The sequence below is a fragment of the Phalacrocorax carbo genome, chromosome 9, assembly GCF_963921805.1.
Source record: "Phalacrocorax carbo chromosome 9, bPhaCar2.1, whole genome shotgun sequence".
Lineage (NCBI taxonomy): Eukaryota > Metazoa > Chordata > Aves > Suliformes > Phalacrocoracidae > Phalacrocorax > Phalacrocorax carbo.
In genome coordinates this window covers 31,649,417-31,666,176 of record NC_087521.1, presented here as the reverse complement: position 1 = coordinate 31,666,176, position 16,760 = coordinate 31,649,417, and the positions used below count along the sequence as shown (strand labels likewise).

Genomic DNA, 16,760 nt, shown 5'->3' with positions numbered 1-16,760 from the left:
CAAAGCAAAGAACTTCTAAAAATCCCAAAGCCTTTAGCTTTGTTCATTCCATTATAGAAAGTAGATTAGCGCCTATAGCCTTAGCTTTATAAATCTGGATCTGTAATTCAGAGCCTTAATAAGGTTAAGTAATTTTTTTTCTAAAGGCCTAATCCAAAATTGACGGAATCTGACAGGCCTTTTTCAGCTGATTTCTCTGGATTCAGGATCAGAGTAAAGTGAATCTTATCCATATTGGAGGAATATGGAGAAGTCTGCCTGTCTAGACATATAGTTTCAATGCAGGAGTGTCTTCTTCCCCAGAAAGCCCTGCTGGCATTACCAATACTAGCACAAGTTGGTTTGCTACCCAAGTCGTTGCCAGGGGCAGTCTTCACACGTGATCATGATGGATAGGGCCGCCTTTATTGTTATTTTTTTTCCCTTTGATATTTTCTGGAGTGAAGCACTCTTCCTAAGTCTCTGAGTGTGGGGAGGGTGGATTTCATCGCAGCTGTGACATTAGCAGTGAGAGCGCAAGAGAGTCGCTTTGGTGTGAGCTACTGTCTAATTCCCCCAGGGCAGGCTTAGTGGCACGCAGTGGTGAAATGGGGACATGTCACTCTGTGCCAGTGGAAAGAGAAGCCTTTTCAGCAGCGCAGTCGTACCAGGACAGCTTGGAGCTAGGACAGAGCCTCTGAGCAGCTCTACGGTGGGCTGTGGGCAGTTGGTGATGGTTAATCTTGGGTAACTCTTTCGCTCCATCTTGAAGTGTTGAGACCATGTTGTACTGCGGGCATAAGCCTGATTTCATTTTCATTTCTGTAGCAGGCTTTGAATCAGCGTTGGTCTATTTTTGTCAAGGTGACATAACAGGCTTATGCTTTTTAACCTCTCTTGGCATCGTCAGTCATAAGTCCACATGTGATTCTTCTTCATGCATTTGGGTCTCAAGTCTGTTGTATGCCTCCTCTGAAGACTTCAGGCAAGGGGACTCACAGAAAGAAGCGTTGTGGTTTTGTTTTTTTTTTTTTTTTCTCTTCCCTCTTTTTCTGGCAAGGGTAAAATAGAAGCTCTGTTGGGAGCAACTCAGCAAGTGATGTTTCAGGGCCAACAAATTCCAGTGTCGCTGCCCAGTGGGACCGAGTAGTGTATCACAGGACGAGGCTGGCGGCTCCTCTGGAGAGGGAGTGCGTGGCATGCATACCAAGAGCTGGACGCGAAGCCTTTTTCTGTCTACCTCTTGCCTTCCCGCGGTAAATGGGAGGACGTTTGCTCTGGGATTCGGGGAAATACCTCAAGCGTAACTCCTCCTTCCTAACTGGAGTCCCACATAAAAGAGCAGCAAATAATAAATATATTATATATACATATATATAAAAAAAATGTACGCACACAAATGTGGACATATAAATATATATGGATTGCGCCATCTTTGGGATTACTCCAACGTCGCAATCTCCAGCGCGTCTGTGTTTCAGCAGTAATGGCTCCGGCTCTCAGCTGCCCCATTTCACAAGAGTCTCTTCTTGCCCTTGTAAAGCTGCCTTTGGAAACTATCATTAGCTCTCTTACAGCTGCCGTGCATATAATAAAGGGGAGGCTTATAGGTGTGCCTGACCCTGTAGGGACTCAGGGCACCCATGGGGTCCCACTGGATGTGTACCACTCGGGTTCAGACCCACTAACATGGTAGAAGCTTTGTGATTATGTATTGTGGTATGCTGAGGGTTTTTTTGGTCTATGCCTGTATACTTTAGCCTACCGCTCTAATTTAGCTGGAGGATGAATCATGCTTGTTCATCTCAATAGCAATGAACTCATGTTGGTAATTGTGTTAGCTTCCACAGATGCTTTTCTGAAGTGCCCAGAGGGAGGGGAGGTGGGACTGCTGGCTCTTCAAACCGTCGGAGAGGTCTTGGATCCTGGGTAATGCCAGCTCCTTTGCCATAAGAGAAGTCAACGCCTTGGGCACTGCTTCGTCTCTGGAGCGGCAGCCCAGGGAGTGCTGGGAGGGGACCAGTGCTCTGATGTGGTCTGGGCAACCGGCTTCCAGAGAGACCCCGCCAGCAGGAAGAGATCGGGCAGATGGGGAGCTGGCAGCACCGGCTTGCAGCCCATCTCCACCAAAAAACCCATGGTGCTGCCTTAACCCGGGCAGATGGCTTGCAGAAACTTGTCCTTATGCTTGAAGGGCTGCTTGACTTAAAGATTAAAATGTAATAACAGAGTGCTTCTGGATACAAGTACTTGCCAGTCAGAGTTTAGTCTGAAGCCCATGCAACAGAGCAAGAAGGTAGTTTAAAGCTTAGTCAGACTTATCCCAGTGAGTGCGTAAGACTGATACAGAGTGTCTTTAGACATACTGAAGAGCATAGATGTGGGTGGGTATGAGGATCTCCCTCTGTCTTGCACAAATTTAAACACCCGTGACCTTGCCCTCCAGAGCGGTCCTTGGCCATGTGCTCTGCTGTGAGTTTTCAGAGAAGTTCAGCCATGCATTCTGGCGTTGTATCTGACCCCCGATATGAGTCCATACTGGATCACTCTGGTGTCTGCCGGAGAGGTGGAGCCTGCTTTGGAGGCTTTGTGGCCATAATCCATCATGCCTTTATCCTAACACTCAGATGCAGAGCATTTCAAAAGTTTGTGCTCTGCATGCCAGTGTGGGTGGGTTAGGTGATGCAGAAAAAAGCCATGAGGCTCTGTTATATTCTGAAATGTTCCCACTCTGCAGCCCTCTGCGGAGTCTGTAGGATGTGCTGCGGAGGGATGAGGCCGTAAAATCCCCAGGAATGGTGCTTGGCTCCTGGCTGGAGGACTGCTCAGGCACTGAGATGCCTGTGGGATCAACCTGCCCTATGGGCCTCCTCTGCCTCCCAAGGCCGTGCAAAGCAGCAGGCAAGGACAGACGGCTGCCTCCTGTAGCAACGAGTGTTAATTTTCGGTGGAGTTTCACTCGCTCATACCACTTGTTCTGGGTGTGAGTTGGATTCTTGTATCATTATGTCACATTTCTGCTCTTGCTTTGTTTCTGAGAAAAGCAGAAGTTCAGTCTGGAGCTGTTGTGTCTGTATTTACAGTCCCTAATCACTTAAGCGTGGTCAGCTTTTTGAAACACAGCTCTGGTAGAATATACTGGAGGTGTCTTTAGCCTGTATTTACTGCTGCCTCAGCTTTACCACTGCTTAGGAAATTTGCTTGATTCTTCCTTGATGCTGTGAGAATATGAGTTTCTGGTTATAAAAACTTACTTGACCATAAAAATAAATGATGTTTGGTGGTTATTAGAAAAATGTGGGAGATGTGAATCATTTTCTGTGAAGGAATTTTTAAGCGAGTTCTTTACAACTTGAGGCCCATGGGATTGGAAATAGCCTTAATTCCCAAAGTGACATGAAATCTTGGGATCAAAATGTGGAGGTCCCTAGTCCAAAGCTGGTGGGAATTCAGTTGTGAAAATAATTACTTGCTTTGAGTTTGGTTACTGAGTCTTCAAAATTTGGTGTGAAAAGATAGACAGAACATTCCTTCAGATTTTGTGGGCCCCAAATAATGGTTTAGGGCCCTTTTAAAGCAACAGTGGTTTTCTTGTAACTCAATAGAGTGTTGATTTCAAGTAAAATAAAATATTTTGGTTTGGGTGTTACTAATGAATGCAAAATTAAATGGGAAACTATATTAGGTTCACATTTAGGGCTTTACATAAAACTGAGACTTCATCTGTTCTCCTCCTTACTTAATCAAGATATTGGTTTAAATCTGTTGTCCACTGTATTTGGAGCAAGGCCTCCAACTTGAAAAATCTTACCTCTTCGATAAGTGTCTTACCAACTGTGCTGTTCCACAGGTTGTATGTCTTTCGTTCTCCTCTGTTGAAGTTGCTTCATTTTGCAAAAAATAATTACAATTTCACTGGAGCAGGAGTTGGAAACATGTATTGCTTTGACTACCAGAGCAGGCAATAGAAACGCATTTTTCTCCATCGTGATGGTGATTTCTGTGAAGTAAAATGACTTCAGCAGAAGAGGTGGAGAAAAATAAAAATCTACTCCCTGCTTGCAAAGGGGGTTTGAATGCACATTTGCTCACAACAAAGGTGTTTCCAAAAGAGTGTCTAAATGGCCTGCATGCTGAAGACTTGAAAAAGCAAAATTTAAAACATTTTTTCTTTCAGAAATGCCAAAATTATTAATTTAGCTGATCTCAGGTTTGGAGATTTTATTTTTAATTTTGTGTGTGTACATATACTTTTTTTTTTTTAACATTTGGCTGGAGTATTACACCAGTCACGCCTATATTTGTGGCTAGCTCCCACTGCTCTGTACCTACATCTTTCACGACTAAATGACTTGCATTCAGACGGGAATAGCTGGATTTTATGAGCTTTAAACTGGACTTTTGGAATTACCAAACCTGGGAGAACCTTGAACTGAGGCATTGAAACTGGAAGCTGCTTTCTGCCACCACTACTCCTGCAAAGAGGATTCTTACTACATGCACAGCCCTTACAACACAGGATGGTGAAATGGAAAGAGAAAAAACTCCAAACCTCATCCTTTCAAATATAGTTTCTACCTCACGAGTGAGATGATCTGAGCAGAGCGAGCGGCAGGTACGTGTATAACGCCTATTCACCGGCAAAGCTCCCTGGTGCGGGGAAATTGCATTTGACAGACACTTCAGAAAAGGACCAGATCATCTGCAATTGTAATTTTGTTGGTTTTTTTTTTTTTCACAAATGTTAAACTCAAGTGGCAGATGTGTAAAGAACAGCTCTTCCAGCGAGTGACGCTGAAACAGCCCATTTTGTCATTTCTTCTGGGTCTAGACGAAACGGAGGCCGTTAAGCCGATGTGCCATAGCTGCCTGCGAGGACAAAGGCTGCCTTTCTGAGTTGGGATGAAGCCTGGTTTCCAGTGGAGGTTTGCCAGTGAAAGGCAGAGCCTCAGCAGGACCTTAGAAACGCAGCCCTCAAAAAACCTTTCTGCTGTTGTTGCTTCATTGAACTGCTAAAAATATTGAATGGAAAATGCAAGTATTAAGGAAATGAGGTAGATTTGGGCTTTCTGAGCTGGATGACTTCCAGTTTCATCAGCTTCCCGGAATCCTTGCTGCAAAAATGAAATGGTCCTTGTAAATCTCAGAAACCTGTCAGTGTTTCTGTCATGTGGCTGTGCTGGTTCATGGGATACAACGCATGGGGATCGCTGTCAATGCTGAGCAGCAAGAACGGAGCTTACGACTGCTGAGTTCGCTTGAGACAAATGCTCAAACACGAAACCAAATCATGACTTTCCCAGAGAATTATCCTATGGGGGTGCCAGAGAGAAGCCACATGGCTGAGCCTGCCACTGTGCTGGCACATGGGACCTGCTCCAAGAGGGACGTGTGGGGCCATCTTCTTGGCCTTGCCAAGTGAAGAGCATTGAGAAGTCTTGTTTGGTCATGGGAGGTCCTCTTCTAAAATGATCTGCATGTAGCCAGAGTGCCTGAGCAAGTGAGAGCAGATTAATGTCACATTACAGGTTATGTAAAAATAGAAAATGCAAGTTTTGGATTTCACGTTGCTGGAAAGAAGTCAGGAGAAGCTGGTATCCCAACTACAGGAGGAGACAACAGGCGATCTTAATGGGTTTAATGTGCAATGTAGAGAAGCTAAAGAGCTGGAGGTTTGCCTTGGGTGGTTAAAACTGTAGTCGCTCAACGAGAGGTGGACAGTTTAAATTTAATGGCTATTACACATATAGAGGTCCTCTGGGAGGCCGCAGCAAGCACAGAGTGCTCTTGCACCTGCAGAAGCTCCTGCCGTCTTGATGATGGGCATCATGCGTTGTACAGCTAGCAGGGATTTCAAGCTTTCTGCAGTATGTCCTGTGGGGCAGAGGCTGAGAAGTGGCAGAGAGACTGATGGTCTGGTCTGCAAAGCTGGCCCTGCCTCGTAGCTGTGCCTTCCCTCTGCTCCTCAGGCTCTCCGTAAGGGACCGTAACCTGCTCACTCGGTCGATGCATAGGACTGTGTTTCTGCTGCCTCGGATATAAGGAAGGTGTATTTTGAGATATTCCCAAAGCATGCAAGGATGTGGCGGATGTTTTGAGGGGTGAGGGGAAGTTTGGAATGGGGATCTCCAAGCAGGTTTGCCGAAGTTCCCCTTCCAGTCGCACCTTTAGGAGCCCCTCCTAACATTCAAGTCTGCCCAGGACCGAAAAGGTGTTTGCTGCATTTAAAACCGAGCCAAGAATAAACTGCGCGTTTCAACCACATCATTGCAGATTCCTGGAAACAAGGCCTGCCTTCATGCTCGGAGGGCTTCCCTGCTCTGCCAGGAACCACAGGGAAGAGCAACAGGAGCTTTGGCTGTAAACTGCTGCTGAAGGCGTACTGTCATGGGTGAGCACGTACAATACCTCTCACTGTGCTCGTCTAAAGCCTTTCCAGGACGAGCCTTTGGCCACATGCCTTAGCATCCATTTTTGATTCTCAGAAGGGGAAAAATAAGTGTCTTCTGCTGAGCATCCCACCCCAGAGCAAACACTGCAGCATAAGACAGGCATGGGCACTGTCATTGGCATCCAAATTTCACAGGCTATTGGACAGCTCGTTGTCCTGCTGGGAAGGGCAGCATCATCGCAGAGGCCTTTTGCTGACTTGTGTTGCCATGCCATGTTAAAGTTGAAGAGAGAGGATGTATGATCTTGTAGTTTAGACCCAGAGCTGGAATTCCAGAAGATGGTGTTCAGTCTTGGCTCTGGGGAACACTGACAAATTTCTTAATCTCTACCCCTCGCTTTCCCATCTGTTCAAAAGAGGCTAGTAATACTTTTTCTTATCTCTTTAGGACAGATTGTGGCTCTGATTGTCTAGCACAATGCATCACTGATCTTTCTGCTGCAACAGTGAAGTAGAGGGAGAGCTGTCTTGAGCTCCAGAGAGGCTTCCAGTGGTGGTGTGGGCTGTAGAAATGCCAGTGCACAGCACAGCAATCGATCGCCTGATTTTCACTTTAAGGTCATAGGTGGAGGATCAAGCTGGGTTCAGATTTCAGCTCACCCATAGGTTTTCATATTTATGTGGAGATGCCACCCCATTGCTCCCCTTCCCAGGGAAATCGATCTCCAACCAGAGGGCAAAATGGATCAAGTTCTAGCATGGATTTCATGAAGGGCCTCTGAGACCCTCAAACATATTTAGTTATTTGATCCTTGTCTGGGCATCTGAATGACACTGAAAGTGGCTTTGTCTAGGCCTATAAGGCTTCCTCCATCTCAGTAAAATGGCGGTGGTAACACTTCCCTGCCTCAGAGCTGCTGTGAGGACTCTGTGCAACTCTTGGGCTGATACCTGAGAGAGTTCAAAAAAGGAACTGTGACCTATTTGTACTGCACAGAGCTCCCATCATAGCTCTTTTCCTCCATCTGTGATGGTGCCTCGAGCTTGTCTGGCAGCTGAAAAGCAGAGGTGCTATGAGCTGGTAAGTATTTTTAGGAAGGCATTGCCTAAGTCTGCAGATGACCCCGTGCTTTCTGGTCATGTTCCTGACGGCGCTTCTGACTGCGGGCTATTCCCTCAGGCAATCCCAAGGTCAGGCAAGCTGATATGCTTTTTTAGGGCTCTATCATTTTGGCAGCTCTGCTTTTGATGAGGAGCTCCCAGGCTGTTAGAGCTGACGTATTGGAAGATGTGCCTTTCTGCAGCTTGTTTGGCTGCAGGTCTCTTGGGACAGTGACAAGGAGGTTCCCCACCCCAATGAGCACTATGGGGGCATTCACTTCTCAGATTAGTGCTTCTGCTGGAATCAGCTTTAAGTCTTTGCCTTGTGATGGAGGCATCCCATGCTGGCCAAAGATTCCCCCTGCACGTGTGGTGTGGTGTCAGCAGGGAGTTTTCTTCTCAGCTTGGATAACTCTCCAGGTGGGGTTTATCAGCCAGGCTTGCCCCAGTACAGGGAAGTCTGGGCGTTAACACCCCACACCTCAGGAGAAGAGGGATTCTGCTGCCCCTCTGAAGAGGCCTTGCATGCCTCCCCTGCTTCAGCTGTGTGCTCCCAGCGCAGCGCTTTGCTGAATCAGAGCACGTCCTGTGCAGTGAATTTTGCTGCATCATAACATCATTACGCAATTTGACAGCTCTGGCAATCTCTGCTCCAGTAAGTCCCAGAGCTAAATGAGCAGGAGCTCTGCCAGCCAGGCTTGTGGTCTGTTTGGAAAGCTGTGTGGGCGAACTCGCATAGCACCTGCCCATATTAAATGCAGTTTGGAAGAATGGTGTTTGTTCCTCCCTCCCTTTTGTAAGAGGTGAAGCAAAAGAAAGCCCCTCCTGCATGACTTCTGTTTATTTTTTTATGATGATGAGGCTTGTCCAGTTTACAGGTTAAGCTTCTGAGGCCTGGGACGCTGCCTCCATTTGTCCTGGGGCTGCTCCAAGCACGTAGCGACTCGGTGAATGATTCTCGTTGCAGGGACTTGAAGCTGGACAACGTGCTGCTGGACTGCGAGGGCCACTGCAAGCTGGCAGACTTTGGAATGTGCAAAGAGGGCATTCACGATGGCATAACCACAGCCACCTTCTGTGGTACACCAGACTACATTGCTCCAGAGGTATAGGGAACCTTTCTTTGTAACTTGGTTACAATATGAAAAGTGTAGGTTAGCTTTGGAACAGCAAGTGTACTCTCTGATGTCTCTAGCTACACCTTATTTGACTGCCGAGTGCGAGGTTTTCTCCTAGATGTATGCTTGTATTATCAGTCCCTTGTGCAAGCAAAGCATGAGTGAACCTTCAGGCTGCTGTAGGCACAAAGATAAGAAAGATATAGGCTTTAGGAAACATGAGGTGAAAAATGGAGGCACAGCTGCAAAAATCTTGAGAGGCACATACAGATACTGGCCCAGTTTGATTTGAAAGGAGATTGAATTCCCCCTCGTTTCCCAGTTCTTTTTTCTACCTCCTCCATTCTCCAGTCTCACTACAAAATTAATAAACACCTCTTTAAGGAACAGCTGCCCTCCAGATGCTGCCAGATGTTCTGACAGCGTTTCAGATCCTTCTTCAACACAATTGAATTTTTGTCTGTGGTTGGTGTTTGTGCCTTTCTCACACACTCGCACTCCTTCCCCTCTCCAGCTGAAAGCCTTGCCACTGGAGCCGCGCAGGCATTTCATTCCCAGGGGCAAGAAAAAGGTGATGTTGACCCCCACACATGGCTGCTCTGCTGCTTTTGAGGCTCAGCCATTTTTGCTGAAATGCCCCTTCTCCTCCTGCTAAGCCCTAGCATCATTTATAAAGGCTTGTTTCCCAGGTCACCCTGTGAACCACCAAGCTAGTTCAGCCCTTGTTTAATGCATCTGATGTACCATTGTGCTGATCTGGAGGTTCCCAGCTTGAAATCACCTATATATTCCTGGACATACTGCTGGCCTAGCAGAGAGAGCTGTTAGGATGTAGCGGGAACTTCTGCGTTAATGTTTCCAAATAATTTTCCTTCCCTGCTCAGTTTAAGAAGTTTCAGTGTTGATATTTCTTTCCCATCCCTGCTTCAGATCCTGCAAGAGATGCTGTACGGCCCTGACGTAGACTGGTGGGCCATGGGCGTGCTGCTGTATGAGATGCTGTGTGGCCACGCACCCTTTGAGGCAGAGAACGAGGACGACCTCTTCGAGGCCATTCTGAATGACGAAGTTGTCTACCCAACGTGGCTCCAGCAGGACGCGGTGGCAATCCTCAAAGCAGTGAGTTCCCTTGGCCATTTGCGTGCTCTTTCCTGGCTTTCTTCAGCCTAATCTAGCAAAACAAAACAGGGCTGGGGTATGGGCACTCAGAAATCGTGGTTACCCTGACCTTTTTCTTATCTTGGATTGAAGGGTAAACAGAAAAAAAAATCCTGCCACACTTAGGTGTGTTTGCATAGTTATGTCCTTTATACGGTTCAGCAGCCAGCTTGGCAGGCAAAGCGTGTGCATGTCTGTGTGTCTGGGCATTTGCCTGCTGACTTATTGATTTACAGCATACAGTCATCTTCCAGAAGAGAAGCAGCAGGTATATACAGTATTTAATCAGTAGCCACTATATGATTTCCATGCAACTAGAGCACAATAATCCTTCCTTCTGACTGTTGGTAATAACAGCCATCCTCAGGGATTCTGTCTACCTGCACACAAAGACAGGTTTTTGATTTTCGTGTGTTTGGGAGAAAAAAAAATGGGGCTGTACAGCAACCAGTTTGAGGAGAGCTGCTGCTGGCCACACTTAGCCGTTGTTCTTCCATGTATTCCTGAATTCTCCTAGGAGCTGTCTTACCCATGTGCCTCGCATCTTTGCCTGTGACATGGGAATGAAGCTTTTGAAGGTTTCAGGCTCTGCATGTACAAGTGGTTCCCAGTGCCCTGGAACTTGTGGCTTTACTGTAATGAATCAAAAGATGGTTAAATGATGAGGGTGTTAACCTAGGAATTGGGAGACCTAACTTGGCTGTTCTGCCACTGACTTCTTTCTGCCCTGATCAAATCACATATCTCTAAGTACCCTTTGGAGAGAGGGATCAGAGTATTTCCTTTCCTTGCAAAAGCACTGTGAACAAAGGTATGTTTAAGACTGGATGCTACTAACCATTGTGGTAATAGAGGGCCAAAGAAACAGTTGGATAAGATAGTAATTTATAACAACTTGTGGAGCGCTGACTCACAGAAATGGGTTAACGAATGACAAGACCATTTAAAGGAAAGAGGAGAGTTTGTTTTCGTCAGATCCTAAGTAGCAAGAATCTGGAATTTTTCTGCTGAAAGGTTTCTGTTGGATATGGACTGAGCAATTACTTTCTGTAGCTGAAAATGCATCTGATAAATTCCATAGAAATCAACTCAGAGTAAAACCCACTTCTTGAGGAGGCAAAGGGTTTTGCTTTGAAATCACAGGTTGTGCTCAGGAGTGATCAGTTGTCATGCTGACGGGTCTCTTGGGTTTTGGAAATAACCTGCAGCATATTTAAAATAAAAAATGTGAACTTTAGACTCCTTACAGCTTCTGGAGCAGCATTCATGTTGTTGGGTTGGGACTCTTGAATGCCTGAGCCAATTCCTCTTCTGCAGTGACAAGTTATAGCAGAGTGGATTTGTTGCAGGTATCTTGCATAAGTATGAGATGGAGGTAAAATATGGTCAGGTAGATGATCATCATAACAGGAATTTCAGGGTGTAATAGAATAGGATTTTTGTATTAGTCTCTTAATTATGAAATGTTTATTTTCCTAATTCCAATAAGAACCTCATAGAAACAGCCAGTGCAAGCTGCAGTCACCCCAGGCTGCTCTAGCCCATGTTCAGAGCCCAACTTTTAACAGTGAGTCCCTTCTGTGATTAACAAGCAGCAGCGTGATGAGTGGCACTGGAGAAAGAGGGCCAGAATTGAAGAGGGAGCTAAGAATTTAAACAGAGTTTGACTGGGTGTCTCCAAAACTGCACAGTCAACTTGGCAATTGCTGGTTACCTGCCTGAAGAAAGGTCCCTTCTCCAGCCGCTCTGCTTGTCTGCTCTATCATGTGTTGCTGATGAAACCCAGATGAAAAAAAACCTGCCTCTCCGAAAGGCACGTGTTGCTCAAGAGAAACACTACACTACCAGAAGTCTGTTTTGGGGAAAAGACTGAAAATCAGGGCATTAACCAGGAGCCTTGTGATTATCTAGTGGGAAGTTGCAACAGAAATTTTTTCGTGGTCTTTCAGGTCTTCCGTGTTTCTGTTCCTTGGGTGGCTGCTAACTGGAGGTGACTCTTGCATCATTTTACAGCACAGATGACAGCTGGCTACAGCCTGAATTTCTGCAACCTCATAGTAGCTGCTTCTGGGTTCGAGAGTTATTCACTAGAAGAGTTCCTCATTTCCTCTTCCCTTTCACATGCTGAGCTTTTAGAGGCATCAGAGCATGTTGGCTTTAATGGGAAGGAAGCATCCTGTCATAAGACTGTCTCGGGCTCTAGATTAAAATGGAGGAAACCCCCACACTTTGATTTCTTCTGAATGATTACAAATGTGATCACTGCTGAGATACTGTATTTGCAGTGTACTGATAACGTTTGGTCAGTATTTTCAGAATTCATAGTGGTGAACCGGGCTTTTTTTATTCCCTTATGGCTATTTTATGAACGAAGACAGTTGATTTTCTAGCTGCTAAATATGTAGATTTTTTTTCTCACAGACTTCTGATGCTAATATTATTTCTCTTATATATAGCATTATTACCATGTGAGCATCTTCTAATTACTGTTGTGTTTACCTCCAACAAAAACTGAACTCGAACTCCCTGATTTACAGCTGTGACAGTGCCTTCTAACCCATGATATTAAGAACTCCGGAAAATTGGAGCACTCAACTACTGCAGTGACATAAATGGTTGCAAATAATTACATGGCATGGGAAACATATGGAAGACCAGGGAATTAAACCTGGGGTCTCCTGTATTGCAGGCGAAGGCCTTAATAGCCTTAATAACTGGATTATCCCCTCACTAAAAGTTCTGGCCTCTAACCTTGAACAGGGCTAGTGAGAATTCGCTTAGTCTTGAGTGGTACAAAGCTCTGAAACGAAAATCAAATTCTTCTGCCAGGAAGATGCAATCAGGTGTAGGTGCTTAGAGATGCTTTACAAATGGTTTAGAAATTTAGAAATCTAGGTTTAGAAAGCACTTGATCCGTTTGCCTTCAGGAAGAGCTTCATTGTAAATAAGAATAATAGGTTTTAGGACTCATTTCACAGATGCTGTTATTTTGTTTTGCTTTCATTTACCATAATTGTGCTTCACCAATTTCCCCCATCAGAAACCACCCGATTTCTGAAGGTTGCATCCTGTTCATCACTTACAGTTTCCTGATAATAACCAAAATACATCCTTAGGACCACATTTACGTCACTGGGTGTTCCTGGTGTGTTTTTGAGTACTGGTACCAAGGAAAACAAAAACAACCTCAGTGCCCTGGGACCTTGTTTAGAATTAAAAGCAGAAATATTTGTGCCCTATAAAAAGAAGGTTTTATCTATCTCCCTTTTTAATTTTCTTTTGGTCCTTGATATTTTCCCTCATGAGCTGGCGCAAGAGTAGGGCAGAGCTAAATCAGTGCAAATCAGCACGATTTTGCAGGAGTCAGTACTCCCGGAGGAGGGAAGTAGAAAATCTTGCTCGTGTACCCTGCCCCGTCTGAGTGTGTCACTGGGGAATTTAGGTATTGATGGTTCAAGTCAGGTGGAGAGGACTCAAACTGAGGTCTCCCCTGCTTGTGTGAGCAAGTTGAACTGGGCATGGATTTGTTTGTGGGAGTAAAGAAAGTGCAGAAAAGGAGAATTGCTGCTGTATGGGTTCAGACCACTTCAGCTCGTTCTAAACGTAAGTTTTTCTTCGATTTTGATTCCCCAAAAAAGGTTTCTCTGGAGCCCTACCTGAATGCAGTCACAAGGAGTTTATGCCAGAGGAGCTATTGGGTTTGTGTCTGTAAAAGAAATTCTTTCAAATACTCTTTGCCATCAGCTGACAGAGTAGTCGCTGGTGTCTGATGACGAAGAGGCTGTGAAAAAGAAACTTTGTGAGCATGCAGAGAGCCGAGACTGCCGCACCATATATTTCATGGTGAGAGTGTAGCTGGAGTTTGCTTTGTTACAGCATGTTGATGTTCTGAATTTGTAAATTGTCACTAGCAAAAAGTGCTTAAGCAAAGAGGGTGGCCTTCCAGGCAGCCAGAGGCTTTGGGATTCAGCTGAGTGAACTGCAGAATGAAATACAATCCTCTTGTTTCCCATAAGCGGAGTGGTATTTTGGCAGCATGTTTCACTCGCTTCGTGTATGACTTTCTCAAATGCAATTCAGTCACTCTGTCTTGCTAACAGTCGGGCTTAGTTGGAGGGGAGAATGAAGGGACACAGTGAAAATCAGGTCTTGACAAAAAGTCGATGGTGTAATGGGAAGCAACTTCACTGGAAAAGCTGCAGGGATTTTCCTTTCCAAGTCTGGTTTCAGATGAGAGAAGGGTTAAGCCTATTGAGTCTCTCTGTGGACTGATGATCTGAAGTAGCGATGGTTGGCCCAAAGGCTTGGAAACTTGGATGAGCAATTGCAGCTTAGATGTTTTCTCTCTCGGAGCCAGACAACAGCAGGGGCTAGAAAGCAGCATCTCCCCGCGGAAGTGTTAGCATTGCTCTGCATTCTGCACCCTGGATTTCTGAACTCCTGTCACAGCTGAGTCTGCTGAGGCTGAGGGTGTCTCTTGCCATTTGTGTGCCAACCTCCAGTCTTAACATGAGCTCTGAAACGCTTCTGGCCTAGCTGAAATGCTCTTTCCAAAAGTGAGGGTTGTGCAGCCTTGTCTGTAGCTGTATATTTTGGGGACAAAAATGAGACTAAAGCCTGTTCTCCCTCCAGCTGATTAAAAACATGCATTTTGAAGAAAACACTACCAGAGTTAAGAGCCTGCATGAGAATGGTTATGTCCCCCTCCAAGTGGTTTTCATGTGAAAAATAAACACTGGGCAAGAAAAAGGGAAGTTGGAGAGGAAATTGGCTGTGGTTTTAGCAGCCTGCACTCCCGCCCAGCGCAGGTGGAACAGCAAGGGGGAACACAAGTGCTGGTGGATTAGTGTGAAGAGTGAGAATTGAAAGGTGAGGAAGCTCAGCTGAAAGCAAACATGACCCATATCTTGGAGAATAATGATGTCAGTAATACAGTGCCAAGGATGCAAAAGAAAAACTTGAAGTTGATCTGTTTTTCTAGATAACAATAGCCTGGAAGTGATGCTGACTCAGAAGGCAAATAATCTGGTTTAGTGAACTCTCTGCTGCTTCGTGTCACTGAGTTCACTTCCCCCCCTCTGGATACCCTGGTGCTCTCTGCACCCTGACAACACCACTAAAGTCTAACACCCCCACCCCACCTCCGTGTCCCCCTTTAGACTTTGCTCTTGCAGACTTGCTTAAAATCCCCTTTGCTCTGCCACGTTAACATCAAGGGGCTGTTGTGTGTGGGAATTAGTGCTTCAAACTCAGCCACAGCAATAATGAAGTGCTGTGGGTCAGCAGGAGTCAGGTCCTGCTCTGATGGCCTGTGCTTTATGGACTCGCTTTTGGCTGTTGGAGGACAACGTGAGGGAGTTGGGATTTCCTTCCCAGCTTCTGTGGGAAGCCAGGAGGGAGCTTGCATGGCTTTTGGGAGTGATGGGAGGCGGAATGGTTAAATGTGCCACAGTTTAAATCCAATCCCTTTACCTTCAGACAGCCTTGAAGCCTGATCAAGAAGTCAAAAAAGCCCTGACCTAGAAAGGAAAAGCCTCTTCTCCCACTCCTGTGAGCCCATGTCACACACTGAAACCCAGAAACTAGGGCTTTTCAGTTAGTTTCTTAGGTTTTTTGGCCTGTTTGTACAGCTAGCGCACACAGCAATATTCAATACCAAGGGCTTGCTGGCAGTATAACTTTTACCCCTTTGCTAGGAGACAGCACACACAGGTTATTCTGGAGAGCAAGGAAAGGGTTCAGGAATGTTGCAGTGCAGACAGCAACCAGTCACTTCGTCTTCAGCGGGAGAGAGGTATGGGGGCCCTTCCACAACAGCTCGGACAATTTTCATCTTGTTAATTAACAAAGCCACTCAAAACTTTCTACAGAAGTGTGTCATTCCTTTGCTGCCCGGAAGAGTGAATATGAGGCTGCCTTAGGTCCCTCAGTCACTCGCGTAGCCATCAGACACAAGAGACCTCCCCACAAGGTGCCATAATGACTTGCTTCACCAGCAATTTCTCTTAAGTTGCTGGAGGAAGCCTCTGGATGTTATTTCAAAATGTGGCTCAATTCTACCTTAAAATAAGAGGTTAAGTTAGAGGGCAATGATAGTGAATTGTAGAAATGCTTTGTGTATCCATATGCATACATAGAAATAAGTTAGGTAGTGGTTGGGAAAGTGTGTGTGTATGTTAGGGTTTTCTTCTTCCCTAAATTTCCAGGTGATACTAGATGAGGAAGAACTAAATCTGAAGGGTACCCTCCTCTGCCTTTCCATCTGGTGAAAACAAGCCCATCATCTCTCACTCCAATCTTCAAAAAGGGCAGGAAGGATGACCTGGGGAACTATAGGCCAGTCAACCTCACCTCCGTCCCTGGAAAGGTGGTGGAGCAGTTCATCCTGGAGGCCATCTCCAGGCATGTAGAGGACAAGAAGGTTATCAGAAACAGTCAACATGGATTCACCAAGAGAAGATCATGCTTGACCAACCTGATAGCCTTCTATGATGGTGTGACTGGCTGGGTCGATGAAGGTAGAGCAGTGGATATTGTCTGTCTTGACTTCAGTAAGGTATTCCTGCCTGGATGTGTTCTTGTGCCCCCTGCTCTGGGTGTGCCTGCTGAAGCAGGGGGGTTGGACAAGATGATCTCCAGAGGTCCCTTCCAACCCCTACCACTCTGTGAGTCTGTGATCTGTCTTATGAGGAAAGGCTGAGACACCTGGGTTTGTTCAGCCTGGGGAAGAGAAGACTGAGGGGGGATCTCATCAATACCTACAAATATTTAAAGGGTGGGTGTCAGGACGATGGGACTAGGCTCTTTTCAGTGGTGCCCAACTCCAGGACAGGGAGTGATGGGCACAAGCTGGAACACAGGAAGTTCCACCTCAATATGAGGACAAACCCCTTCCCTGAGCAGGTGCCAGAGCAGTGGCACAGGCTGCCCAGGGAGGGTGTGGAGTCCCTTCCCTGGAGACATTCACACCCTGCCTGGACATGGTCCTGTGCCCCCTGCTCTGGGTGTGCCTG

General features: G+C 46.0%; 1 protein-coding gene across 2 annotated transcripts in view; it reads left to right on the top strand.

Moving 5' to 3' along the window:
- PRKCH (protein kinase C eta) overlaps nucleotides 1-16,760 on the top strand; it is a 137,641-nt gene that overhangs the window by 107,259 nt on the left and 13,622 nt on the right. For both annotated transcript variants that reach the window (XM_064460978.1, XM_064460977.1), the window contains exons 11-12: nucleotides 8,439-8,577; nucleotides 9,520-9,708. In XM_064460978.1, coding sequence (XP_064317048.1) covers nucleotides 8,439-8,577; nucleotides 9,520-9,708 — 328 coding nt within the window. The remainder of the gene's footprint in view (nucleotides 1-8,438; nucleotides 8,578-9,519; nucleotides 9,709-16,760) is intronic.